Source organism: Astyanax mexicanus, chromosome 12 (genome assembly GCF_023375975.1).
Source record: "Astyanax mexicanus isolate ESR-SI-001 chromosome 12, AstMex3_surface, whole genome shotgun sequence".
Lineage (NCBI taxonomy): Eukaryota > Metazoa > Chordata > Actinopteri > Characiformes > Acestrorhamphidae > Astyanax > Astyanax mexicanus.
Window position 1 is genome coordinate 4,602,336 of NC_064419.1, and position 27,906 is coordinate 4,630,241.

At 37.5% G+C, this 27,906-nt stretch overlaps 2 protein-coding genes across 2 annotated transcripts; one reads left to right on the forward strand and one right to left on the reverse strand.

The window, feature by feature from the left end:
* Positions 1 to 638: 638 nt before the first annotated feature.
* On the forward strand, positions 639 to 21,878 carry srpk3 (SRSF protein kinase 3). The gene is made up of 16 exons (XM_007245817.4): positions 639 to 718; positions 1,355 to 1,466; positions 2,261 to 2,862; positions 3,414 to 3,522; positions 3,811 to 3,898; positions 4,243 to 4,330; positions 5,367 to 5,473; positions 5,662 to 5,827; positions 7,647 to 7,672; positions 12,526 to 12,724; positions 13,990 to 14,220; positions 15,294 to 15,391; positions 15,852 to 15,959; positions 17,303 to 17,372; positions 17,513 to 17,605; positions 21,101 to 21,878. The coding sequence occupies exons 1-16, from the start codon at positions 703 to 705 to the stop codon at positions 21,283 to 21,285; spliced, it is 2,298 nt and encodes a 765-aa protein (XP_007245879.2). The 5' UTR covers positions 639 to 702; the 3' UTR covers positions 21,286 to 21,878.
* On the reverse strand, positions 21,724 to 27,731 carry tsr2 (TSR2 ribosome maturation factor). The gene is made up of 5 exons (XM_007245819.4): positions 27,623 to 27,731; positions 25,959 to 26,049; positions 25,665 to 25,756; positions 24,776 to 24,943; positions 21,724 to 23,665 (listed from the first exon to the last, which is right to left on the reverse strand). Exons 1-5 carry the CDS (start codon positions 27,725 to 27,727, stop codon positions 23,525 to 23,527), a joined length of 597 nt encoding a protein of 198 aa, XP_007245881.1. The 5' UTR covers positions 27,728 to 27,731; the 3' UTR covers positions 21,724 to 23,524.
* Positions 27,732 to 27,906: the final 175 nt, after the last annotated feature.

Here is a 27,906-nt window from a genome sequence, read left to right on the forward strand (position 1 = left end):
TAGGAATTACTTTGTAAGTTGCATTGGATACGAGTGTCAGCCATAAATAATAATAAAAAAATAACAATAATGTAAATGATGGCAAAGACACTTAGCATGGTTGACTGCTTGTCTATAGATTGTTAAAAAAGGGCTGATTAAATTCCTAATAATGACATATACTGAACATCCTGAGTGCATGATCCCAGGACAGTGTGTAAATGTGTGTTCATTCACCTGACTTTAAAATTAAAAGTGTATTTGCTGCTTCTACATGTATGTACCAAGCATTTAAACAATTCAGTGCATTAATTGCATATTTTCTATTTTGGTCAACTAGATGTCGACCAATTTCTAGAACAAAATGTTAAAATACGATTAAAATGTTATATTAAACAGTTATGAAAAAGTTGGGCATTTATGTTATGCATTGGAATTTTAAGTCATGTGCACTTTTTATCAAAATGACCAAAAAAAACCTAATATAAATAATTTAACGGATTTAAATTTGCATTCTAACTCTAATTCAAATTCTAATTCAAACTCCAGAGCTGGGTCTGGGCTCTTATGAGTTAATGCACTTTTTATTATTATTTTATTCATTTATTTATTTTTAGCTGTTCTCCCAAACATCACTTGCTCAGCGAGGGGGCCAAGCCTCCCTCACGCGCATGCGCAGACAGAGGCACAGAAAGTGTTCTCGCGCTGACAGCTGCAGCCCTGATGATATCGACGAACGGTGAGGAGTTTTTAAACAGCCTTTTAAATCGTTTTAGTGTGTTTTTAGATACGAACAGTTGTATTGTTGTCGTTTACGCCGTAATATACCGTAATTTAAGTGTTTAAGTCAAGAACGGGCGATGTTAGCGCTGTTCTGCGGCTCCTCTTACAAGCAGAGCTGTTTTATGCTAGCAAATCCTGGGCCGCTGTCCAATTAGAGAACGCTTGCCCTAGCTAGGGCGCTTTGTCGGTGCGGACATAGCCTACAGTGTCTTGGTTTGGATTGTGGCCTATGTAGTGTTAGCGGTAGGAGGCGAGGGTGCGGATTGGAGCGCGGCCCAAGTGAGCGTTTGTTGAGCGGTTTGTATTTGGAAAGAACTATGAAACATATTATATAAAAATGATATGTTAAAATAATTTACATTCAGGGACAGCCTTAAATAGTGTCTGTTTTCATTTGCTAAACTATTAAAATGTATTTGTCTCAATGAGTTTATGCTGTTAAGAGGCAAGAATTGTGGTTGTGAATATGTGAGCTAGGTTAGCTAAAATAGCTAGTTAGCTTAGCTTAGTTTAGCTAGCTAACTGCTATGCTAATAGTGTTAGTTAACCTGGCTAACTAGCTAGTCAGCTAACTGTGCTCTCTGACACACAGTGTCCAGCGCTAACAGCCTCCCGCAGAGCAGCAACCCGGGCAAGAAACACAAAAAGAAAAGCAAGAAGCACCGGAAAGCCACCAGGGAGCTCGTCCCCAGCCTGGAGCTCGGGTAAGCTGCACCAGTCTGGGATATGGCCCAGATTTGTGCGCCTGGGTTTGCTCTCTCTCTCTCCGTGTGTGAGTATGTGCTAAAAATACATGAGGGCGGTCGAGGGACTCACTTCTCCAGATATGCACATTGACTCATGCCCTCTTTCCCCTCCTTCTCTCTCTCTCTCTCTCTCTCTCTCTCTCTCTCTCTCTCTCTACCTACGTGTGTGTTCCTATTTTAATGTAACCTCAACAATGCTCATGTTAGGAACACATCCAGAGCCCTTCTTTCTACTTGCACAACATTGTCAACCAGAGTGAAATGTTGAATTCTGTTATTCCATAGGAGCCCAGACTCATTTCTGCATATTAGAACAGTTCAAATTATGAGATACTAAATCCTAATTATGAGATACTAGCCCTATCTGGACGGGATTAGTTTTGGGATTATTTCACACTTCTACTCAGTGATAAAACTCTTGTATCTGGACTGCAATTGGCTTTCTTGGTCACGTTACATCACGTTCAGTAGCTCCTCCATTTCCACTCGCTGTTGTGTTTACGTGGATCTCTATATGACGCATAAGACGCATTGCTTGAAACTAATAGCAAGGCACCTTTAAGTCAAGTACAAAGACTTTAGTAGAAATGGGTAGGATCCAGTCCACTGAAGTGGTAATGTCTGGGACTATAAGACCCTTTGGTTGGTGTAGTACTAAAGCACATTACTATTGCCCTTGTTTTAATGTTAATATATTTGTAATTAACCATGCTATGTTTTTTTTCTCATTTATCTTATGACAATGTCCACAGGCCCCAGATCCCGGCCTCAGATGACTTCTGCCACATCCTCACCGTCCACAGACCCACCACTCCTCCAGACAGAGCCCCCTCTCCTCCACTAAACCTCTCGCAAAGCCCCCCAGACCTTCAGCCTGTGCCCCCTGTCTCGGTCCCTCACTCTGAACCCATTTCAATCGCTCACTCTGAACCCATTTCAATCCCTCACTTGTCCCACATCTCAGCCCGTCACTCACCCCCCAACTCAGCCCCTCACTCACCCCCCATCTCAGAACCTAACTCACCCATCATCTCACCCCCACACTTACCACCCATCTCATCCCCGCACTCACCCCCCATCTTAATCCCTCCCTCACCCCCCATCTCAGTTCCAGTCACAGAGCTTCCCTCACATACAGTACTACCATCACCAGAGACAACTACTTCTTCCATAGCTCCTTCCCTTGGCCTACCTTCTGCTTTTTCCACAACTCCACCTACTCCATTAGTACTATCCAGTCAGACAACCCCACCACAGGCTCTCAGCCCACCCCCACCAAACTTTACCCCACCTCCAGCAGAACTACTTGGGTCAGATGATGAAGAGCAGGAGAATCCAGCAGATTACTGCAGAGGTTTGACATTTGATAAAGTAGTAGCCGCTTTTAAAATGCATATAATGGCCTGGATAAGTTTTGGAAAAATAAAAATACCCAGAAAGTTTTGGTGAAGGCATGGAAATTTGCAATTCACACGTGTGTGTTTCCATTTATTGACTAAGAAAATCTGTTTTGAGCTAACAAATACATCAGCTCAGTTAATTCAGTAATGTAGCCCTACACAATGGAGCTCTCAGGATCTGACACTCATTGCTTAAATTATTATTATTTTTTTTATCATTAAAGTTTTAGTTGATTTCTGGTAGATATCTGCACTGATGTTTTCAAGATCGCATGGTCATAAAATTTTTGCCTTAAAAACATGGGAAAGTCATGTAAAAATCATGGAAATGTATTGGTTAAAAAGTGTATGAACCCTGCATATAATTGTTTAAGCTGTTTATGCATTTAAAACTGCATAATATTTAGAAATACATTTCCAGGCAGATTTTAGTGTTGTAATATCTAAATTTTTAATACAATAAATCATAAATGAAGTTTAATCCTGATGTTTGTTCATGTTTTAGGAGGCTATTACCCAGTGAAAATTGGAGACCTCTTTAATGGCAGATATCATGTAGTGAGGAAGCTAGGATGGGGTCACTTCTCCACTGTCTGGCTGTGCTGGGATCTTCAGTGAGTAGACCATTCAGAAATGCCATGTCTAATTCTGAAAACAACTCAACTGCATTTTATTGATTCACCTGTAATAAAAACTGAAGTCATATTCTGTGTGTTTATTAGATTATACAGAATATGTCAGCTGCTTATTATATAGCAAGGTGTTCCTTGTTCCAAATACTACTAGTTTATCAGCTTGTTTTTTAGCAGGGCAGACATTACACCCACTGATTCAATTCAATTTGGGCCCTGACCCACACTCGTAGTGTTTTTAAATGTGTCTGTGTGTATTTGTGTGTGTAGGAGAAAGCGCTTTGTGGCCTTGAAGGTGGTAAAGAGTGCACCACATTATACAGAGACTGCACTGGATGAGATTAAACTACTGAAATGCGTAAGTGACAAACATTTGTTCTGTATTTCCACACACATCTTTGATTCACATACATTAGCATATAGACATATTGGCACTCCAATTACAAAGTTATCATTATGTTAATTGTAAATAGAAAATTAACTGAATTTAATGAAAATGGGTTGGATTCATGATTGTGCATGTGAACAGGCTTTCAGCAAGTAACATAGGTAATATTTTACTGATAAAATGAAAAGTGGAGAATGAATCCATTCAAATAACAGCATATGAGTTACACCATTGTATCTAATCTAGGTTAAAATATAGAAGAAATCTTAAATTAATAAATGTAATTTTGTCATTTGACTGTATGTTTCCAATAGGTTCGAGACAGCGACCCCACAGACCCGAAACGGGACACAGTAGTTCAGCTCATCGATGATTTTAAAATATCAGGAATTAACGGTGTCCGTATCCTTGCAGATTGACCTGTTCAAAATGTGTTTGTTTCTTTAGATCAGAAGTGCTCAATCCTTGTCCTACAGATCTACCCCCTGCAGAGTATAAAGTTGGTTTATTCTTCTTTGTCTAATCGATGCCGTACACTGTTGTGCACATTTATAGTTCTGCAGTTTAAGTCGTGAAGGTGGGGAATGTGTGGGCAGGAACACAATGCTTAGCAGACTCATGACAGCTGCTGCTGTCTGCGCTGTGCATTGCGTAGTTATATTTCTGGAGAGGTGCACGCCAGGCTGTGATATAGATTCAACAGGCTATGATACTTTATTGCCTTCTTAATGGAATACACCTGATTTATATAACTGCATTCAGGATAATCTCATGTCAAAAGCTAGGTGTGTTGTTTCTGAAATCTTCAGGGTGGTGGATGTCAATGACCAGGATTAGGCACATATGCTTTAGATGCACCAGTTAACACTGTATGTCTAACATTTTTCTTAAAATCCTTTATTAATCCTCTATTACATCCCCATTAGAAACTTCGAGCAGGTGTGAGCAGACCAACACATCAGTCCAAATATTTATGAGGCCTTTTACCTTATTATCCCGCCATTGAAACCCTCATTCACAACTTTTTTTTTTTTTTCATTTTCCTCTCTACTTGTGTTTGTATATTTAACATGAACATTGCATGAGTAGCATTGCTGTGAATCTGCTATGTCGGATTTCAGTATCACATATTGAATTGACCCAAATTAGCATTACAATCATCATAAATAAATGTGTTTTATGCTTTTCACACTGCTGCACAAATGATATGTGTAACATATAAAGAAAAAGATCAGATTTGGGTTACATTTACCTGGTGTGTGAACATAGCTTTAAAGTAGTGTGGCTTTGAGACTGGCTACTTAAAGTACCCAGCCATTTGTTCCTTCTGTTCCCTTTGAAAGCTGCTGTTCTCTCCATCCACCAAGTGATGCTTGACGTGATGCTTGACCTCCACAGTTACCTACAGCATTTGCCCCTTAACCACTTGACTCTTTAGATGTGTGTATGGTGCTAGAGGTGCTCGGGCATCAGTTGCTGAAATGGATCATCAAGTCCAACTACATGGGAATGCCTCTGGTCTGCGTGAAGAGCATCCTCCGACAGGTATGACACGGCTGGACAAAGGCATAGGTCAACAGACCAAATGCTAATGTGGCTAGCCATGATTAAAATAGAGAAATTAGCATATTTCACCTCACAGAAATTTCCAGAAGACAATAATGTTTTTTTTTATATATATACATATTTTTTCTATTTGAACATATTCAACCTTTTTGCCCTCTGAACTTCAGGTTCTACAGGGTCTGGACTACTTACACACCAAATGCAAAATCATACATACAGACATAAAGCCAGAGAACATCCTGCTGGATGTGACGGATGTATACGTGAGGCGGCTGGCGGCGGAGGCAACACTGTGGCAGAAGTCTGGAGCTCCTCCTCCATCGGGCTCTTCTGGTAAAGAACGTGTGATACTCTGCATGTGACTGATTCTGTATTCAGTTCCAAATTCAGTTGAACAAATATACATTGTTGAACTTAACGTTTACTTAATAAATTACATTACAATACTTACTACACAGTATTAATGCACGCTTACTAACTCTGTACTAGGGCTGGACAATATGACTTAAAACTCGTATCTTGATGTGATTTACAGATGATAAATATCTCTTCATATATATATATAATATAATATATATATATATATATATATATATATATATATATATATATCCTCTTGTATATTTGTTACATGCATAGTCATGCACAGCACAACTAGCAGTAAAATGATTTAATGACTGCCTGTTCACACACACAAAAAAAAATCTCATAGTATATATAAAACACAATTAACAAATAATATAAAATGAAGAACATATCTCCTTCTCCCTCTTATCTCAGGCTCTCTCTCTTTCTCTCTCTCTCTAGCTCTCTCTCTGCATCTCTCCTCTCTGTGCATATCTTCTTCTCTTTCTCCAAGGCGCTCTCTCTCTCTCTCTCTCTCTCTCTCTTTTGCCGTCTCCTGTGCAATGGATCTGGGATTGAATATTTATAATGCAGACTTGAGCGAAAATCTGTTCGTTAGTGCAGCAGTGTGCATTATGTATTGGATGTTGGTACCAGGGCCAGTATTGAGATTCATGTATCTCCAAAGGTTAACTGAATAGCAGGTATATTACATGTGCATTTTTTTTAGTTATAGTTTCAGTTATATTGATATTAATGATATATCGGCCAGCCCGACTTTGCAGACATTGCAATGTATACAAACTAGTGATCCAATATCCTGACTCTCCCAGGCTTATTATCTTGTTTATTATGCCTTTATAAAGTGTATGAGGTCAGTCGTCTGAGAAAGAGAACTTGCCAAGCCGAATAGCTGACAGAGATCCGATATCAGATGCCCAGTATAAACATGTGACGTAACAAAAGAGGCCTAAACCCACAACGTAGGCAGCACTATACTGACTGTTATAACAACCTGTACCAAAGTATATTACAGATTAGCATCTTAACTTTAAAGACTCTTGTTATATCACGAGTACTGATATATTTAGTAAGAATATTAATACTTAGAAAACAATGTTAAGTTATGTGTAACCTTTAAAGGCCACATGAATGAAATATGATACATAATATTAGAATTTGCTAGCTTAATAATTTAGGGAAAATAAATACCATCTTATGTGCCTACCAAAATAATTTTCTTGTATTGCACACTAATACAAAATGACCGCAAGCATTATGGAGACATAGTGTTTTAAAGTGTTTTAAAACATTTTGCTAAATTGAAGCAAAAAAGTATGATGTGAATAGAAAATTGATTCAGTATTTAAATCAGTGTATATAGTATAAATAGATGGATAAAAAGTACCTCATGTTTTTGCAAAACAGCTTTGCACAAATATGGAAAATATAAATAAAGAAACAATTAACGTGTTTCCGCAAGTGACCCAGCTAAAGGAACATTAAAACTTTTGTTCTGAGCAATGATTTTTTCTCAGCTCAGCTCTACGTTAAGAGGAGATCTTTTATACAGACCTGCTGTTTAATACGTGACTGATCTGCATGTTGTATCTCTGTCTCTGTGGTGCTGCTGTGTCTTCAGTGAATATTCCAATCATTTTCATTTCCTCTCTCTGTCTCTGTTTGCTTTCTAACTGTGTCTTGTTGTTCTTTTTCTCTGTTTTTTTTTCCTCCCTCATCGTTGTGGTTTTCTGTCTCTTCCCTCCTTTTCTTTTTCTTCTTCTTTTTCTTCTTCTTCTGACGGCAGTTAGCACGGCTCCAAGGGACAAACAGGTACGTTGAGAGCAGTGCCTGCTTGTATGAGGTGATCCTGTAGGTTTTTTTTGGTGCAGTCACATGACCTTGCTTCAGCCTGCCTGTCCCTCTCTAACCCTCTCTGTGCTGCTCTCCACTCTCAGTGGGCTTAATGCACTGGACTACTTCCACACGGCCAGGTCCACTGATTTGGGAATTTGAGGTGATTTGAAGGGAGATTCTTATAGATTAGAGATTAAAATATGCTGCTTTTTTATTTCTCTATTTTAGCCCTTTATCATTTTTATATGTCTGTAGAGTTGACTCTGAGAACAATGTGAGGACTCAACATGCTGCGCTGTTTGTGAACACAGATCTGATCTTTAGCTGACTAACACTGTTTTGGTTATGGTTGTAATCTGAGGTACTGTGTTCTTTTAACAGTTGATATTTCAGCAGGAGTTTAGGTAATTTGCACAGAACCAGTTGATACTAGTTAATGTGCTCATTCTGTTTAAGTTGGTCTATGGTTGGACAACACACTTAAAAAAATAAGGTGCGACAAAAGGATATTTGAGCAATTTTCCGTTTTTTAAATCACATCCCATTTATTTATAATATATATAACTTTTTTTTTTCAAATTGGAATATAATCAAGATGGATGATCACAAGCCATCAAACCAAGCTGAACTGACTTGAATTTTTGCACCAGGAGTAAAGGCAAAAAGCAGTGTGTAAGACTGGTGGAGGAGAACATAATGCCAAGATGCATGAAAACTTTGATTAAAAACCAGGGTTATTCCACCAAATATTGATTTCTGAACTTTTTAAACTTTATGAATATGAACTTGTTTCCCCACTTGGTTAGAGGCAGTGCCGACATGCTGGATGGGATAGTGGAGGAAGAAAAGAATTAATCCAGTCTGAGCCTGTGTTTGAGTTTTTTTGAACATAGTGACCTACATTTAGATGATATTCTTTAGTCATGAGCTTCAGTTAAAAACATATTTGCCTTTAAGTAGAGATTATTGATTCAGAATTGAAAGAGAATTAGTGTCCGTATGGGGAAAATTGATTTTGAGGTTGGATGGTTTGGTTCAGATTGTGAACTAAATAATCTTAGGTCTAATTTAAAGATTTTAGCTTTTTAACCTTAACTGTCAAGCGTTTCTTCATATGTAGGCTGCAGCAGTGTTGTGGGAGTGGGTGGGTTGTTTTCCCAATCAGTGAATTCTGGTCTTGATGTTCTTCTCTCGTATCTGCTGACTCTGCACTGGTTCCCTTCACAAACCTGTAGCAGGCTGTCTTGAAGTGTCACCTTGCATGCCACAGTGTTTCAAACCAGTATGACCTTCTCACGGTTTCTTTTAACCTGCTTTAATGTAGCTGAAATCCTGTCCTGAAGCAGAAATAAAAAATGAAAAACTGACAGAATATAAAAACAGAACAGAAAATGGGTTTATTCTGATACACTCTTTTTTTTTTTTCCTCTCTATTGGAAAAGTTTGATTCCTCACGGTAAACTCCCATGGGGAAACTCTCAACCATGACAGATGAGCCCATATCCATTTCCATTGTGTCAGTTTATCATATTCCGAACGCGTTTAGGGAGTAATTTCACAAAGTGCCGGCAAGCCACAGAAGACTGCTCGGAATATATGCTTGGAATATGAATGAGCGTCAGATTGAAGTGAAATAGCAGGAGCGTTTCCATAGGGATTCTGAAGGAGTGTGATTTATTGTAAAGACAGTTCTGGAAAGTCAGTGTCAAACAGGGGTTTTGATGCCATTAGTTCAGTAGCTGGTGTGCTGTACTAACTCCATGAATTAACTAGTGTAACCACTGTGATTTGGGTTTAGTGACTAACTAGTAGGGATGTAATGATGCACTCGTTGATTTGATTTTGATTTTTGAAACCATGATATTTGGAACTTATTTTGAATTACAAAAAAAACCCACAAACCAAAAAACAAAGTCCTTAGGGAGTCTGCAGCAAAAAAGTGACTGACCTCAAAAAGTAGTTGTGTGATTGGCTAATGTAAAAAAAAAATTGACATATCATCCGCCCTTTGCTTACGCCCACTGGTTCTCCCGTCTTTTCTAGCAGAATTCTAACTTCTGGTGTTCAATCAATGCAATGCACATTGTCCAATTTTTCCTTTGCGATGCATCGTGTCACAATGCTTCATTACACCCCTACTAACTAGAGTACATTAATACAATGCAGTTTGTTTTTTAGTTAGTTCTAGTGTAGCCTACCAATCTGTGTCTGAATATAATAATACCTTCTACTAATGCTCACTGTGTGGTTTGGTGTGTTTCCTCAAAAGGCTGATTAGAAGCCATTGCATTGGCTAACAAGTACCAGGCTGAAGTTAATTAAATCAGATTTTTTGCCTAAACATGATACAAATCTGATTTTTTTCAGACTGGTGTGGACTTTTCAAATCAGTCTAATCAGTCTATGTTCAGACTGCCAGTCCAAATCCAGTTTTTGACATGTCTAGATTGTATCCAGATTGATTTGATACTCTGATTGATATGGAAAGCGAGAAACCACATGAAATCAGATTTTTTTTAAATCAGATCCAGTCCACAATTTCAGGTGGTTTGCATTACAATCAGATTTGAATGACATGTGAACGATAATGCTCAGATTAGAGTTTTTTTTTTTCCCCCTGTATGAGAAAAAATACTCAATCTTGCCTTTAATACCATTATCATCATTATTGCCTAGAACTTGCAGTGCAGCAAAACAATTGCAAAATAATTGATGTGACTTGCATAAAAATATTAATTTGCATGTATGTTGTTTAAGAGACATATTTGATATTTTTTAGCCAATTAAAAAAATACTTGGTTTTCCTTTTTACAACTTTTCTTTTATGCATCATGGAGCTGAATGAAACGCCTGAATTCAATGAGTTTAAGGTGTCCCAATACTTATATTTGTAAATATAATACTTATATTTGCATGAAATATTTAAGAAGAAAACATGGATGTGTTTAAACTTGAGTTGAGTTAGTTCTTAGCAGTACATCCTCTCAACTCTGCGTTTGTTAGGGGACTAAATTCACAGCCCTCATTCTAGGAACAGAGTTTGATGGAAACCCAAGGGAGTATTTTCAGCTGGAGCTGTGTAGGATTTCAGAGTTAATCACCATCAGTGTCTGTCTGTACTTTCAAAGGATTTCTGCTTATTGTCCTCCAGCACAGACTTCTATGAGAGACGATTTTTCAGCGGGTGCTGATCGAGTACAAACTTTTCAGCAGATGGCTTCTTCTTACTGTGTAGGAGAACTGAAAACGTGGTACAGTGAGGCACTTTGAGCCATGCTGGTTTTGCCAGTCTTACAGTGGAATTATGTCTGGCAGCTCTGCTGGCCTTCGTCTGGCATTCCCAGAATGCCTGGCTAAATCAGGGGGAGCAGCCGTGTTGTCTTTATGTTGGTCGTAGAAGTTCAGCTGGTCAGTTTAGGCAGGATCCCCCGGCTTGGGGACTAAAACATGTCACAGGTTGGTCAGTCTGTGCACTCAGCGACAGCACTGCCCTCCTGAAATAGTCGCTGAGCAGGAAATGGCTTGCTGGTGTCGAGTGTCCTGCAGTGCATGGTTCTGATCCTGCTGTGTCAGTGTAAACCCATAGCTCCCTCAAAAGTGACTCAAAGCTTTCTGATCTAGCCCCTGATATTGGGCTGTTACTTCTAACCCTGGTTAGTGGGCCTGGCTGACCTTTCTAAAGACATATGATGGCCAAAAATTTAACTAACTAGTTAACCAGGGGCTAAGTTTCTGAAATTTAGCGGTCCACTGCTATATACAGCTCTGGAAAAAATAAGATACCCCAAATTGAAAACCTCTTGAATATAATCAAGAGGAAGCTGGATGATCACAAGCCATCAAACCAAAAAGGACTGCGTGAACTTTTGCGCCTGGAGTGGCATAAGTGGAGTTATCCAAAAGCAGTGTATAAGACTGGTGGAGGAGAACATGCCAAGATGCTTAAAAAACTATGAATAAAAGCTAGGAATATTCCACCAAACACTGATTTCTGAACTCTTAAAATTTAATGAATATGAACTTGAGGTCTGAAATCTGTGGGTTTTTTTTTTTTATTTCAGCCTTTTTTTTATACAAATAAATGCTCTAAATGACAATATTTTTATTTGGAATTTGGGAGAAATGTGGTCTGTAGTTTATATAATAAAAAAAAAGTTCATTTTACACAAACATAAATCTATAAATAGCAGAAAAAGAGAAACTGATTCAGAAACTGAAGTGGTCTCTTTATTTTTAGCATGAAAGGTGCATGAAAAGTTGTCCCAATTGTTAGGGGGAGGATTATACACCTTCCACTTGAAAGTGGAATTTACACATGAAAACAAGGGGTAGTGTACAAAAGAGTAATTGGGAATTGGCTGTCAACTGGCATAGGAAAAAATCCAGCTCTGAGAATTACTCTAATACTCTCTCATACTGATGCAACCATACTGCCAATGTAGTAACTTATAACATATTGAACTTTAGGGTTGCAAGCCTTTTTAAGAACTAAATTAACTGTCCAACATCACTCAGGGGGTTGGGGTCAGTGCTGGAATGACGTACCACTGTACCCCTTGAAGCCCTTGTCTTTAAATAACAATTCACAAAGGCAAACTCCCATCTCTTGGTCTCTGCACTCCAACACTGTTGTGGTTTGATGAGCTAAGGCGTCACAGTGAAGGATCTGTAGAGGGTTTTGAGCTTGTTGATGCAGCTGGCTTGGCATTGGCCTGTAGTTGAGTCTTTGATACTGCAGTCTCAGATGTGTCTGAAATTCAATTCATTTTCCCCCGTCTGACCTGCTTCCTCCTGTGTCTGTCTGTCTGTCTGTCTGTCTGTGTGTCCAGATGGGCAAGTTGTCGAAGAACAAGAAGAAGAAGTTGAAGCGAAAAGCGAAGCGGCAGCAGAGGTTGCTGGATGAGAGGCTACACGATCTGCAGAGAATGGAAGAAATAGACGGCCTCGGACCGGCAGAAGGTTCTGGAAACACACGAACACTCTGGAGGCTCAGTGAAAACGGAGAAGAGGCAGACCCACATGCACAGAGTGAGAAAAAGACTCATTGGCCTAGGGCAAAATATCAAAACAATAGTACAGTACAGGTAGTGGCTGATTTATTAGTGATGGAAGCTTTGTCCAGTGTCCAAACTTCAATTTCTCACCCTCAGACATAAATAAGTTACATATTTTATTCAATGCGGTTGTTGAATCATTTATAGCAGACACTATATCATTCAAAACAGCAATTGAATCTTTTTAGTGGCAGTGATTGAATCATTTATAGTAGATAAAACATATTTATATTTAAACATTTTGTTCCCACTTTAAAATAAGACTCCTTTATAAAGAGTTTATGAATAGTTTACAAAGGAGTTTATTAATAGTTAATAATTAGGTTATAAACCATTAATAAGCAGTTACAACACATAAATAGAAAGGGCAACAGTGGCCTGTTGTGTATCAAATAGTGATTCCACATTTATATTGTTAAACCTCACATCTTAAACATGCTTGTCTTACTTAGTCTTACTTTGTCATCATTAACATTTTGTTAATAACTTTATTAATTTAACAATAAAAACTGACTTATATATTAAATGACTAAACTAACTTTCTATACTTCTGACGTCTATATTTCTAGATTATTAAAGTCTTTTTCAATGTTGATCTTTATATGTTTGTGCTTAATAATGTTTTTAATGTATTTTCAACTTAATTTATAACCATTTATAAACTCCTTTATAAACTATTTATAAACCCTTTATAAAGGAGCTATATTTTAAAGTGGTACCACCATTTTTAGTAGATACTGAATTAATTTTAGGAGATTCAAAATTAAGTGCACTCAATCATTTATTGTAGTTAATAATTATTTAGAGTGGTAAATATTAATTTAATAGTTAAAAATATCTAAATCCTTTACAATAGTTACTGAATCTTTATTCATAGGAAATACAGAGTAATGTATAGACAGTTTTTAGAATAAAAATTATAGTAACTAACAACACTGAGCTTAAAACCACAATGTTTCTCAGTAAATGTTTGGAAGGACAGAAAAACCCAAGAAAGCAGTAGAGCTTCCTATAATTACACCTGGACTGTGGGCCAGCAAGTTTAGTGTTTTTGGTCATGTGAGGAATTGGATCCCAGAGTTAAGCAGAGTTGGTGCTACAAATTGAACAAGTTTGAAAATGTTTGAAAGCCCAAAACTTTAAGCTGATGCTGGTCTATATGAACTATTCCTAACTTACATAAATATATATTTATAAAAAAGCGGAAAAATAATGCTGTTTCTGTTTATTTTGTGTTAGTGAATGGAAACGGGCACTATCCACAAGGCATTAAGGGCAGTCCTGAGTCCGGTTCGTACTGTCCTGAGGACGGCTGCAATGGTTACGGCCCGCTGCGTTTCTCCAGTCCTGGATCAGCCCTGTCCGGCACGTCCAGCTCCATCCTGTCTGCTACCTCGGAGTCTGCGCTCTCCACACTGTCCGGATACTCCACAGAGAGAGACAGCCAGCGGTCACTCTCCTCTCCAAACAGTCAGTTTTTAGACTTTTTTCTACATCTACTGCACTTTAAAAGTTTGTTAACACTCTCTTTTCAAAAGTTTTAATCAAAGCATTGATTGAAACTTGGACCAAATGTGGTTTTAATGCCTGAGAGGTTTGAATGGTGATGGATCAGTGGCTACGTTCACATTACCAGTGTCTCAAAAACAGTATCTGAGGGCTGTTTGGATATTTCATAGGTGATGTTAGATTAGATACATATTTAATTTGTGGACATGTGACATATAGGGTCTGTATGCAAGTATGCATGTTAATTCAGGTACATATTTTTTTTGCATTAAAAACAGATACAGCAAACCTACATTTATGAATGTGAACAGTCAAGATCTGAACTGACTAAAAAGAGCCTTGTAATATGAGCATAGCCAAATAGCCAGGTGTCTCCAGACCTTTACATGCAGTATGTTGGTGTGTATTTATTTGACCTGTTTTTCTGAGGTAACTTTCTCACATGTGTGGACATCACGTTTTAGATTGTCTAGACCATAACACTAAATTTTGCTTTACAATAAGGGCCTCTTATGAGGCCATTTATACTGCCACCTAGTGGTGGCAAAAGAGTTTAACACATTGTAGTATTGATTCTGTTCAGAAATTTAAATGAATAGTAAATACAGTTTGTAGTTTGTAGATTTTACTTTGTGTTAAAGCAGCTGTGTTCAGGCACAAATAAATAAATGTTTTGCACATTTACTACTAATTGCAACTTCATTGAAATATTATATTTCATTCTATTGAAATATAAAACTAAAGTCCTCATAATATGTGGATATGATTTTTCTCAGAAAGTACATCATGTAAAAAGATAATTATTTGTTTTTACATTAATCAATAAAATGCATGCCATGCTAGAGTTCAGGGTCTTAGGTGGTTGAGAATCCTTGCTAATAAAATTTATGCACAGAAAAAAAAGGTAGTCTTAGGAAACCAAAACGCAACACTAGTTTATATTTCTATATTAGGGAAGTAAAAAACTATGCAATACCTGTATCATTTTGTTTCTAACATCTTCATGTGTCTTTTTTTGTTGGTGGTCTTTTCAGATTTCAGTGCTGCAGATTTCTTGGTGAACCCTCTTGACCCTCAGAATGCGGATAAAATTTGCATCAAGATTGCAGACTTGGGCAACGCCTGCTGGGTGGTGAGTATTACCTGTTAATCTCATTCTGCTTAGATTCAGATTAATCTTTGTGATGTGTTGCAGCCTGAAAACAAGAGGCTCAACTGTTTTTCACAACCTGGGGTTTATGTAGCCAGAGGTATTGCAGAGGATTGAATTAGGAGGAAATATCAGTTTCTAATTGAGACTTATGATCGTGGTAAGACTCTTGTGCAGTACTTCTAGTGAGTGTCCCAGTGGTTGCCAACACATACATGCAGGTTAGACAGTTCAATTTAAGTGCTTTTTATTGAATAATAATCATAATCTGAAATGCTCTCCATGCACAGCCAGACCGTACTCTGTCTGTCTGCAGTAGATTAATCTGTTGCTGTGTTGCCCAGCAGTTTTTAGCTGTGTTAAAATCTTGTGAACACACACCTTCACACTGCTGGATGATGCATCGAAATCCAAACCCTGCTGCCATCCTTCTCCCCTGCAGCACAAACACTTTACCGAGGACATCCAGACACGCCAGTACCGAGCGGTGGAGGTGCTGATTGGGGCAGAGTACGGCCCTCCGGCAGACATCTGGAGCACAGCATGCATGGTGAGACTTTCATTTTTCCCCAGTATGCCTGTGTGTTTAACAGTCTAGAAAATGCTAAAAGCCCTAAACCTTGCTCTGTAGACTGTACTCAATCAGCAGAAAATGCTGGCTCAAATAAGGTCTTTGGCTTGTGATGCTTGTGTTGAATTTATTTAGTTAGGTAGAACTAGAGCTTAGCTTTGGTTCAGCCAACAGGCTAAAATACAATATGTGTCAGTTTCCCCAGACAGAGATAAAGACTAGTCGTAGGCTACATTATTCTTTTAATGGAAAAACTCCATTTAAAATGCTGTCTAGTCCATTTGCTTCATCCTTGCCTGGGACAGTGCTCCTATATATCCAAATCTTTGTGAACTCCATTACTGACACAGATGTGTGTGAATCCATTGCACACACAGCCTGTCTAGTCCCTAAAAATAGGTACTGAAGTACAATTAAACCGCTCCTTGTGGGGTAAATAGACATTAAGGTATTGGCACTATCAATAAAGGAAGGTAAGGACTAGAGGGCTATATAGCTACTAGTTGTGGATCTGTGCTTCGTCTAGTTGAGATATGGTGTTGATCATCCAACATCCTGACTTTACTAATGCTCCTTTTGCTATAAATGTAATCAAATGTAATCAAATCTTGAGTGATTCTCCTAATCTTGTAAAAAGTTTACGAAAAAAAGGAACTCCAGGAGTAACTCCATTAAAAGCAGGATCTTTTTAATAACCTAGATTTCAGAAATAAAATGAATGAACAGGTGTCCCAATACTTTTGTCCATATGGTGTTGCTAGTTTCTTCACTACTTGCATGTACACCTTTGCTAACTGATTTAATAATGGCTGAAGTACATCAAGTATCTCAGTTTAATTGTTTTTTTTTTGCCATAAATCTGAATTATAAAAAAAAACAATACACAATGGCAATGAATATTAACATTATGTTAAATTAAATCTAAGTTAAATTTAAAGAATTAGAGCTGGACAATGTGGTGATATTTTATCATATTGTGAACATTTTTATTTTATTTATTTATTTATTTATTTATTTTAAGTATACTGAGTGCTTAGTATACTGACTAAGCTGCATATTTTATTTAAAAAAGTGTTTGTCTATTTTTGTTTATTTGGACATTTCAATAATCTTTAAAAGATCTGTCAGTGATAATATTATATATTGTGGAGTAAAAAAAAAAAAAAAAAATGGTCTCACTGTTCCAATACTACAGAAGAGAGCTTGTGTTCTCCACTGCTGCTCTCTTCATTCAGACCCCACACAGTGAGTGCTGCACTCGCTGTGACTGCAGCGAGGCTGTCAGCGATGGGACTAATGGTGATGCTATGTTGTCTGTTTAGGCTTTTGAGTTGGCCACAGGGGACTATCTGTTTGAGCCTCATTCAGGGGAAGACTACACTCGAGATGAAGGTCAGTGCACTGTTTTCTCCTCCTGTTTGCTGCTGAACACTTGCTTCTTTATTTCAGTGTTTTCTCTCTCTATCATTAATGGAGATGCTTTGGATTAAGATGGTATTGAAAGCTGTTGTGTGGTGTTTTGTTTTTTATAGATCACTTGGCTCATGTTATTGAGCTCTTAGGCGCCATTCCTGCTCATTTCGCTCTCTCAGGAAGATACTCAAGAGAGTACTTCAACCGCAGAGGTAAGATATTTTTAATATATATATATTTGTATCATTGTTTTAGGTCAACATCGAGTTTGGAGCACTCATAATCATTAATGTAGGTTGATGCATAGTAGATAATGTAAATGATTCACATGTAGGAGTCCATTTAAAGTTCTATCATACCCTTATCTCACTTATATCTCACTATACACTCACTTAACAGTTCAAGTAACAGTTTATTTGTTGCTGAATATTAGGAGTGTGACGAGATCTTGTGGCGAGATTAAAACGCGAAGATATCGCAAGAAGAAAATAAAAACAGTTTTGTATAAACTTTTTAAAAGGGATCTGGCAACACAGGAGAAATAGCGTAAATAGTGTAGAGCTGTATTTGGGGGGGAAAAAATAAACTTTCTGTCTCAGTTTGCACTTCAAGCATAGTCTTACTATGGCTGGTTATGGTTAAGTTACAAGAAACTCAAGAGAAAACACAGAAACCATAGTTTTAATAGACTGGTGTGGTTCGCACTCATTGTTTGCACTATATAGGACCTAAAAGTTATTTTTATTTTATATTGTTTCTATTTTTGTTATAGACTCAATTTGTGAGAGAAAGCAGTCTGTTTAGTTTGCATTATATGATTAAAATCTCATCTCGACTCATTCTTGTGAATCCAGTTTCATATCTCGTCTCGTCTTGTGAGTGTCTTGACTACTGAATATATAAACATTTCATATATCATAGATCTTATACATCTTAATTTACATGTCGTTTAAGAAATGGAAAAATATATCTTAAGCCCATTTCACATATTTATGGCTAGACATTTATGGCTAGACATGGGTTTATTTATTGGCCAATCACAGATTGTCAACATTGTAAACCCAGAAAGAATTTATTTTCAGAATGGCAGTCAGCTCCAGCCCCTGCTGTATCCCACAGCTGTGCAGCTGGCTGTGCGTGTCATGTGCTTTGGTAGTGCGGTGAAGCTCCAGCTCTACTTCCAAGTTCAGTTGTGAGACATATTAAATAGGAGGGATCTGAGCTCTAGAAACTGAACTCCAATTCAGAGCTGGAGTCACAAAGACTTTCTTATTTATCACAGTTTCCACTGTTTACTGGAAATTAGACCCATTAGAAGTGTGTCAGACGGACAGCAGGGTTTGTTGGAGTCTGATTTGTAGTTAAGAGCTGATGTGGATCATCTTGCATTGTTGATTGTGAGTTTTAAAAGGCAGTAACGGACAACGGAGTAAAGATACTAGAGGTGTGACGAGACACTAATATCACAAGAACGAGACGAGATTTAAAAATAAAATTTTAAAGAAAACCTCAAAAATAAAAAATGGCTTGAAAAGTAGAGTTTTTTTTATTTGACAAAATCATATATCGCACAATTAACAGACTGGTTTCTCTCACACATTGATTCTATAAGAAATAGAAATACGAATAAGAATAAAAAATAAAAATAAAACTTTTCTAGGTCTTATATAGGGCAAACAATAAGTGCAAACCACAACCAGTCATATTAAGCCTATATATATATATTTTTTTTTTTCCTAAAAATAAATTTCTAAATTTGTTGTAATTTAACTATGCATAACCATAACCAGTCATATTAAGACTATGCTTGAAGTGCAAACAGAGACAGAATTTTTTTTAATACAGTACAGAGCTAAGGGATTAGTACAACTGTCTATGGAACGTGCACATACTTACAGCATTTACTAGGGCTGTGAATATTTGGGACAATAAGAGCACTGTCGTGCAGAGCTTTTAAACTGTACCGCAGAGCTCACCTACTGCGAGGTTTAGGCTTGACGAGAAATATCGTCACGTTTTAATCTCGTGAGATCTCATGCCACAAGATCTCGTCACACCACTACTGTTCACTCACCATAAAGGGGAACACGTGAGAAAAGCTGGTGTCAGAGCTCACAGCTGCTCGGGATATTCTTAGTTCAAAAACAGGTCTGGGGAAGATCCCTGATTAGAGAAGCTCCTATTGCATATGGTGACTAAAGCAGCAGGTTGTGTGGATGTATATGGGTGTGTATATGGGGGTGTGTGTACGTGAAGTTTCTAACCTGCGGCTGCAGAGCCTGAGCGCTGGGCAGGTTTTGTGTGTCTGTAACTCTAGTCGTCACCTGCTCTGTCTGTGGACGGCCCACGCTGCTTGATAAATCACACACTGCCTGGAAAATATGATTACACACATGCAAAACAGCTCTGCAGGGCTGGAGAAAACCAGTCCAGTACAGTTCATTCAGAAGCTTATTGCTTATTTATTGTTGCTGTTGTGCAAAAACAATGGTTTAAAATTCCATAATTAATGAACAAACATTAATGCTCAAAAATGACTTTGAATAAAATAAATTTATATTGACTTGCTTTGGCAGTAGAAGGTCAATATATAATGACTGTTTCTCCTTCTGTTGTAAAGCTACCATTTTGAAGATACAAGGCTTTGTGTGACAGAAATCATATTCATTTAGGCTGACCAGTAGAGGGTAAAGAACCAGTAGGGGGGAAGAACAGTTGTTTCTTGTTTTGGTCGTAGGCCGTCAGGGTACTGTGGCTCAACACCTAGAAATGAATGCTTCTGTTCCAATAATATTTAAAAGAAAAAAATTGAAAGTGATTCATACTTGGGCATTATTTTGTAACTATTACAAAAACCTTCTAAACTTTCTATGGAAGTACATGTAAAAAGATTTTATTTCAAGTAATTTTGGAACATTTCTATGGAAATACAATTTGCAATTTTTGCATGACTGTGTTAATAATTGATAAGCCCCTGTATTAACTGCTTTGGACTGGTTTTATCCTGCTTTGCCAACAGAATGCCATGCCTGATCATATTAGTGACAATAAGCTAAATGTTATAAACAAATTAATTTAAACCTGATAAAAATACTCGCGGCACACTTTTTTTTTTTTTTACCAAGAGAACTTGGTGGAAACGTGGCAAACAGTTTAAAATTAGGTTCACAATCCAAGAACCACGCTGGTTCCACGTTGGTGGAAAAAAGCTACCAGTTGGGCCATAATTGTAGATAATACATAACACTTTATTTTCTGCAAAATCTGTTCGTTATATTTTGTAGACTACAAAGGGACACTGCAGAAACACTGACTATGCAAAAGCTGCATATTCACTGTCTACTTCAGTTTAAATAACTTTAATTCAGTGGTTGAAATCAGCTTCAAATTGAAAATGGTAAAAATGGACACCTATTTTTGAAGGGTTTCTCACTATAGGGGCTGAGGACCTGAAATCTTTAGTTTGTAGTCATTGATCTCTTTTAAATGCAAGTTGTTTTTAATACTATTTTTTTTTCATTACATCATCATTTCAATATCTTTACTGTTATTACACATTTTAAGGCTTTTCAATAGCATTACTCCATGAACCTGCCTCTAATTAAGATGTTAATGTTTCAGAAGAAACCCATAAGATGATGTATGTAATTTTATGTGTGAAATAGGCTGGAACATTAAAGAGGTTAAATGTGTTTGTGTGTGTGTAGGTGAGCTGAGGCACATCAGTAATCTGAAGCCGTGGGGTCTGTTCGAGGTGCTGCTGGAGAAGTACGAGTGGCCGCTGGAGCAGGCGGCTCAGTTCAGTGACTTCCTCCTCACCATGCTGGAGTTCGAGCCGGAGAAACGAGCGACTGCAGCACAATGCCTGCAGCACCCCTGGCTCAGCTCCTAACACACCTACACTCTCTCACTTCTGAAACCACCACACTCTCACCACTGTCACCGTTAGTGCAGTCTCTACATCTCCAAGGTCAGTTTGGTACCCTGTCCTCTCCCACAGACACGCGCACTAGTTTCAGAACGTCTTGTCAGTATTTATAGCAAAAGACCGAAGAACCCGTACTCTGAGCACATGGTATTCTTAGCTAGAACCTCAAAAAAAAAAACTATGAATTTCTCTTTTTTATATATATATAAATAAATAAAAATATAAATCTATTTAAAGAAGCTTTTGATCTCTGTTGTTGGAGATGAGACGTCTGTTGTCTGTCGACGGTTTTCATCATATGGTCATCTCTATGTGTGTGTAGGATGGTCACATGTTTGTTTATATATATGTTACAATAGTGCCTTGACATGCCCTAAAGTAAAAACAAAAGAAAAAGTGGAATATGAAAAAAAAAGAGCATTCACTTTTTTATATATTTGTTCGCTGTGTGAGGAATGCTTGTTTGTGAACATACAGCACTGTATGAAGACTTGACAAAATAAAGATATGATCTACTGAACCTGTGTACTACCAACAAATAAACCATCACAATCAAATGTAGTGGCAGTGTTTTTGGGGAGTTTTGAACAATTATAAAGGTTTTGAAACATAAATCATTTCACTGTACATTGTCCATTTAATCAGCTCTACTTTATAGTTCTGTAATTTAGACTATAAATACCTACGCCGATAGCTACTTAGCTCTAAAACAAGGTGCAGGGGGTCCAAAAGAGAAATCTGACTTGGACAGTTTGTCTTCAGCAGACACAGCATTGCTGCTGGAGTTTTTAAACACTTTTGAAACTGCTGGACTGAGAATAAACCACCAACTACTAATATCCAGCCAGCAGCGATCGATCTGTGGGCACTGATAATGAACTAGACTAGAGGATGACCAACACAAACCATCTACATGATGGATCTACAAGAGCTAGATAGGAGGGTCAGTGAGTGTTTAAAAACTCCAGCAGCACTGCTGTATCACATCCAATTGTACACAGTTACACACCACCATGCCTATCAGTACTGATTTCTCTTGTGGGGTCCACTGACCATTGAAAAACAGGAGGAAAAGAGGATAATAAAGTATGCAGAGATTTTTTTTTACACAGTCACCATCAGACAGAAACCTTGTATCTCCATTTATGCCACTTTACAATATTTGGCAGTTTCCCTGCATCAGCATTTCGTAATGCAAATTTCTCTTGTGAAGTTTAGGAGATAGAAGGTTTTTGCATGACAGTGATAAACACAAAACAATGCATGTATTTTTCATTGACCTGCATTTAACAAAAGCCCTATCTGGACCAGATTCGTTTCTCAGGGGGACATCTGTAAAAAAAATATATATAAATATTTCACACTTCTACTCACTGATAAAACTTGCATCTGAAAACAGTAGATAATTCAGCTTGTAATTTTCTCAGAGGATGTCTGACAAAAACATATACAAGCTTATTTTGGACGGACATAAAATCACAGAAGATCTCCCATAAAAGAAAAAAAATTAGCCCAGGACCCCCTGAGACACTAATCCTGTCCAGATCGGGCTTAAGACACTCAAGTTTAGTATAGTTCGAAATAAGTTCAGTGAAGTTCATTCAGTAAAATCAGCACCTGCTGTGATTCTTCATACAAAGCTACAGTCCTGCAGATCCTGCACTGGCCACAAGAGGGCCATCTACACACACTTAAAAACACACTCACCACTACCATTCATTCCACAGGCCAGATTTTTGAGGACAGACTAGAGGAAATGAAGGAAGGTCCGTCTGCTGCAGCTTATTCTTTACCATCTGTTAAATAAATGTCCACAGTCCACTAAAACACACTCCATAACAAATCCCAAAGTCTGGACACAGTACAGGCCTGACTGCAACACTTACTGCATTACTGAGTTATATAACAGCACTGTTAGATCACACACCAGCCGGAGAAACACAGAGCTCTTTAGAGTGTTTGTAAAGGAGGAGCACAATACAGGCAGAGCTGTTTTAAATAAATACCCAGCTGTGATATTTCAGCACTGTAATATAAAAAATACTATTGCTTTTACCACCAGAACCCAGAAGTCCATTCAGACAGAGCAGCTCAGCACCGTGTGAAAAAGCTGATCAGTGGAATTGAGCAGAATCAGCCTGAAGCTCTTCAGAACTCAAGTTACTGGTGCTCCATTTAACCTGCATGTCTGTAGATTTGGTGTTTACTTTTTCCGGCGCACCACAGTCCAGCCATCGTCCTCTTCCTCATTGGCTGGAGCTGAAGCTGAAGGAGGCTGCTGTCTGTTCACCACTGTTCCGCTGACTGACGCTCCTCCTGCTCCCGCCTCATCACACTCCATAGACTAAACAGAGAAAGTAAAAAAGAAAAGAGCACAGTGTGTAATATACTGTGTAATATACTGTATATCTGCACTGTCCCACAGTGACAATATACTGATATACAAATATACCATATTCAAAAGTATTCGCTCACCCATCCAAATCACTGACTGGTTTCAATCACTTCCACGGCTACAAGTGTGTAAAAGTTAAAAAAAAAAAAAACTATACATGGAGACTAGAGCATAGGTCAGGTCCAAACAATCCAGCCAGGCCCGAGTCTGTGCACATTCTGCCCAAGACCAACCCAAACCACCCATAATAGTGATAATAATAATAATTTATTAATTTAATAATTATTATTAATAATAATGATAATGAGCCCAAACCCGATTCAAACACCACATTTTTTTAGTAAGTAGAGTGTTAAAGCTGTGCTTTTTAAAAACATTTTTGGGCTGTTTGAATTAGTGAAATCTGTTTAGAATTATGTTAATTACAACATTGCAACACTGAAGAAGCATAGACCTATTATTTAAGAACAATATTTAGTAAGAACAGCTACACACAGAGCTGCAAGTCAAGTGCGAAATGCAGATAAGTGGAGGAGCTCTAGAGCTGTGTGATTATAACATTCTAACACAGTTTGATTTTGTTACTTTGCTATATTGCTTTATATAAAATAAAAATAGATTTAAAAACAGACGCCTACATCACAGACCATTTTCTTGAGCCCTCAGGCAGAGAATCTAAACTGTAATGCAGACTGCTTCTACAAACATTAGTGAAAGAATGAATCTTTCTCAGGATCTCAGTGAAAGTCCAGTCGTGAAATGACCTCACTACTAAATATTCCACTGTTAACTGTTATTACAACAAAGTGGAAACGACTGGTAAGAAAAGCAGCTCATTCTGTCAAGGTTATATAACATTAACATTATTTTATAATATATATATATACATATATATATATATATATATATATAAATATATAATACTATATATTTATACACAGATACCAACACCCTTTACTTAACAAGACACAGTGACCAGTTATGTAATTTCTTATTCAGTTACATAACTGATACTGCATTTAAAAAAAATAAATAAAAAGTAGCGTCTGCTGAACAAACCTCTTCATCGTCTTCGCTGTCCTCGTCCTCCTCTGTAGGTGTTTTAACAGGTGTGACCTTTGCCCTCCCAGCAGCCTTTTTAGCTTCCAGCTGGCTGATGTGCTCCCTGACCTCGGCCACTTTACCCTGCTGACACTGCTGGAACATCATACACACCTTCTGCGCCACCTGAGACACAACACAGAGACACACAAATGCAGACAGACAGATAAAGAGACACAGTCAGATGCGCATAGAGAGACACAGAAAGAGCCAGATTTAGGAAGTAATAAGGACAGTAAAAATACAATTAAAAAATAGACATAGAACTATCAGACAAAAAAAAATAAGAAAAAGTTGGGTCTGAAAAATCTGCGCATTTCTATCAAATATGCAGTTTAATTTGATGTATTAGCCAGAACACATTAACAAATGCTGTCTTCACTGCTCCATGCTGTTTACACACATGATATGTGCTGTGGTTGTTAATTTTCTGTGTTAAAGCAGCTTCAAACTGCACAGAAATATGCGCAGGAACACAGAATCTTCTTTTTTAGATGGGAAATCACAAGTAAGTCAATAAGCAGATTTTCCTATTGCAACAGAATCTTACTACAGATCTTATTAGATCTTACTACAGTCTGATAAATCAGAGTTTACTGTTTCCATGACTACTTGAATAATCTAATGGATTGTGAAATCATTCTGGAGCATCTCTACTGGTCCGTTCATCATTCAAACACAAATACATAAACACATATCACTGAAAAAGTGCGTAGATTAACTGTCAGATTCACAATGTACCAAAAAAATAACATTCATGTGAAGTATGGAGATAAACTGAAATTTGAATAAATCATCAATGTAATCCTGGCTACAGATTCACTTCTACTGTTCAGAAACAACAAACCTGTGGCAAACTGCCGTCATCCACCACGGTATCAAACTCATTGTTCATCAGATCAGATAGAAAATCCTCCACTTCATCTTGCTGTAGATCACCTGCCAATCAAAAACAAACGTTCATTCAATACAGTCCAGCACTGCTGCTTTATACACAGACTTCTCCTGTAGCAGAGTAGCAGATAGACATCAGGGTGTTGTATATTTAATAGCCGAATTAGTGAAGTGATTAGAGCTCTGAAAAACGTATTCACAGGGTTGTAGGTTCGAAAAGAAGAAACCAATATTTAACAGCTCTTACTGTTGTCGTGAAAATACTGCTGAACTGCATCAACCATCCACTCAGCCTTCTGCTGACTGTACGCTCCACCAAAGCCATTATCCACTGCTATCTGGAATTACAAACCATCATGATGAAGCACATGTACAAAGATATACCGGGTCATTATGTCCCAGGACTTACTGGATTTTAGTGGATTTACAGAGTCAAAACCCTACGATCTGACCAGTTTTCCTCAATGGTCAATAATTCCTAAATTTCCTGTGGGTTCAATAAAGCATCTGTCTATCTATAAAGCATAAGTTAATATTAATAAAAAAAATCAGGAACAACTGTTGTTCCTTCCAAACAATTATTTAAAAAAATAAAAAATAAAAAATAATACTTTGCATCCATAACTTTTATTCTTAAATATGATGTACATATATGCCATATTTGAGAATTTAACTTGAGCTCAAATTGATTAAACTAAAACATATAAAACACAAAATTAATCAAACCTTACACTCTACAGGATTTTAAAAAATATTTTACATTATTGAAAACTTTAAGACAATTAATGCAAAAGTCTCAAAAAGTCAAATATGTAACACAAACATTCATACAGTACCAGTCAAAAGTTTGGACACACCTCTTCTCATTCAATGTGTTCTTTTTATGATTCTTTACAATGAAATTACACCCCATTTAACTTTGAGGCCAGATCTGCAGACTCTTGTGAGATTTTAATCTGAGTATCTTCATGAGGGAGAGTCACCTGGGATAGTTTTCTCAGCGTCTTGAAGGAAGGAGTTCCTGGAGGTGCTGAACAATAGTTTCTGCTTTTTCTTCACTTTGCTGTGAAGCTCCAGCTCCAGCTCAATTAAATCACCTCATATCACCATCTCAGTTCATCAGCTTTAGATCAGGAGACAAACAATTTTTTTTCTTTTTTACTGTTTACTATCTAATTCTATATCTGTCTCTTAATTGTTTTAATGTGATTAAATTAAATTAAAATACAATGTAGAAAATCACTAAAAGTAAGAAATAATTAAACACATTGAATGAGAAGCTGTGTCCAGACTTTTGACTGGTACTGTGTAAGCTGTTAAAAGAAACATGTAAAATCCTTAAAAAACAGAGATCATTTAAGAAAGCCTACCATGTGACAGTACGAGAAATAACGTTAGGTTTATTTGTGGTGTTTAATTAAGTTTCTTAGTAGCTAGGATTTTCTGTTCCACTTTAAATTGTGGAGGAGAGACAGATCATTCAGGGCTCTGGATTAGTTAGTTATTAGTTCTAGACTATATTTTAATTTTAATGGAAAATCTCCATTTAAAATGCTGTGAAGTTCAAGACTAGGCTTAATCCCTGTCTGGAAAAATAAACTGTCCCCTAACAGGGAACAGAGAAACTTACTGCACCATTTCTGCACAAGAATATAAAGAAAATTCTAACATGAACACAATACACATTAAACTGTACTATTATAAACACAGTAATCTGTACAGACACTGTAGTGTATTAACAGTTAGGCTATACACTCAGTCACAGCAGCTGTTCCCATTAGCACTAAGCTAACCCGGCAACTACTGAGATAAAACCGCGCGATATCTTTACCTGATATTATAATAACAGGTCAGATAGATGAGTTTTCTCTGTGTAAATTACCGGGTATCGCCGGGTTAAAGGTTATGTACCTGTAAAACCGGCCAGGTGTGCAGAACCGCGCGCACTCCCTCTCCAAACAACTCACGTGTAGCCGAGACCGCCGCCGCCATCTTTACCCCACAGACCAAACGCATCGATCCCTGATAACACAGCCTGCGCTGAGATCCCCAGCCACGCTAATCAATCACCGATTAAAACCATCAAAAACTGAGCGAAGACTAGCAGAGAGAAAATAAACAGAGAGAAATAAAGACTTTAAATACTGAAAGTAAGAAAGAGAAATAAATAAATAAATAGAAATGAAATTAAATGA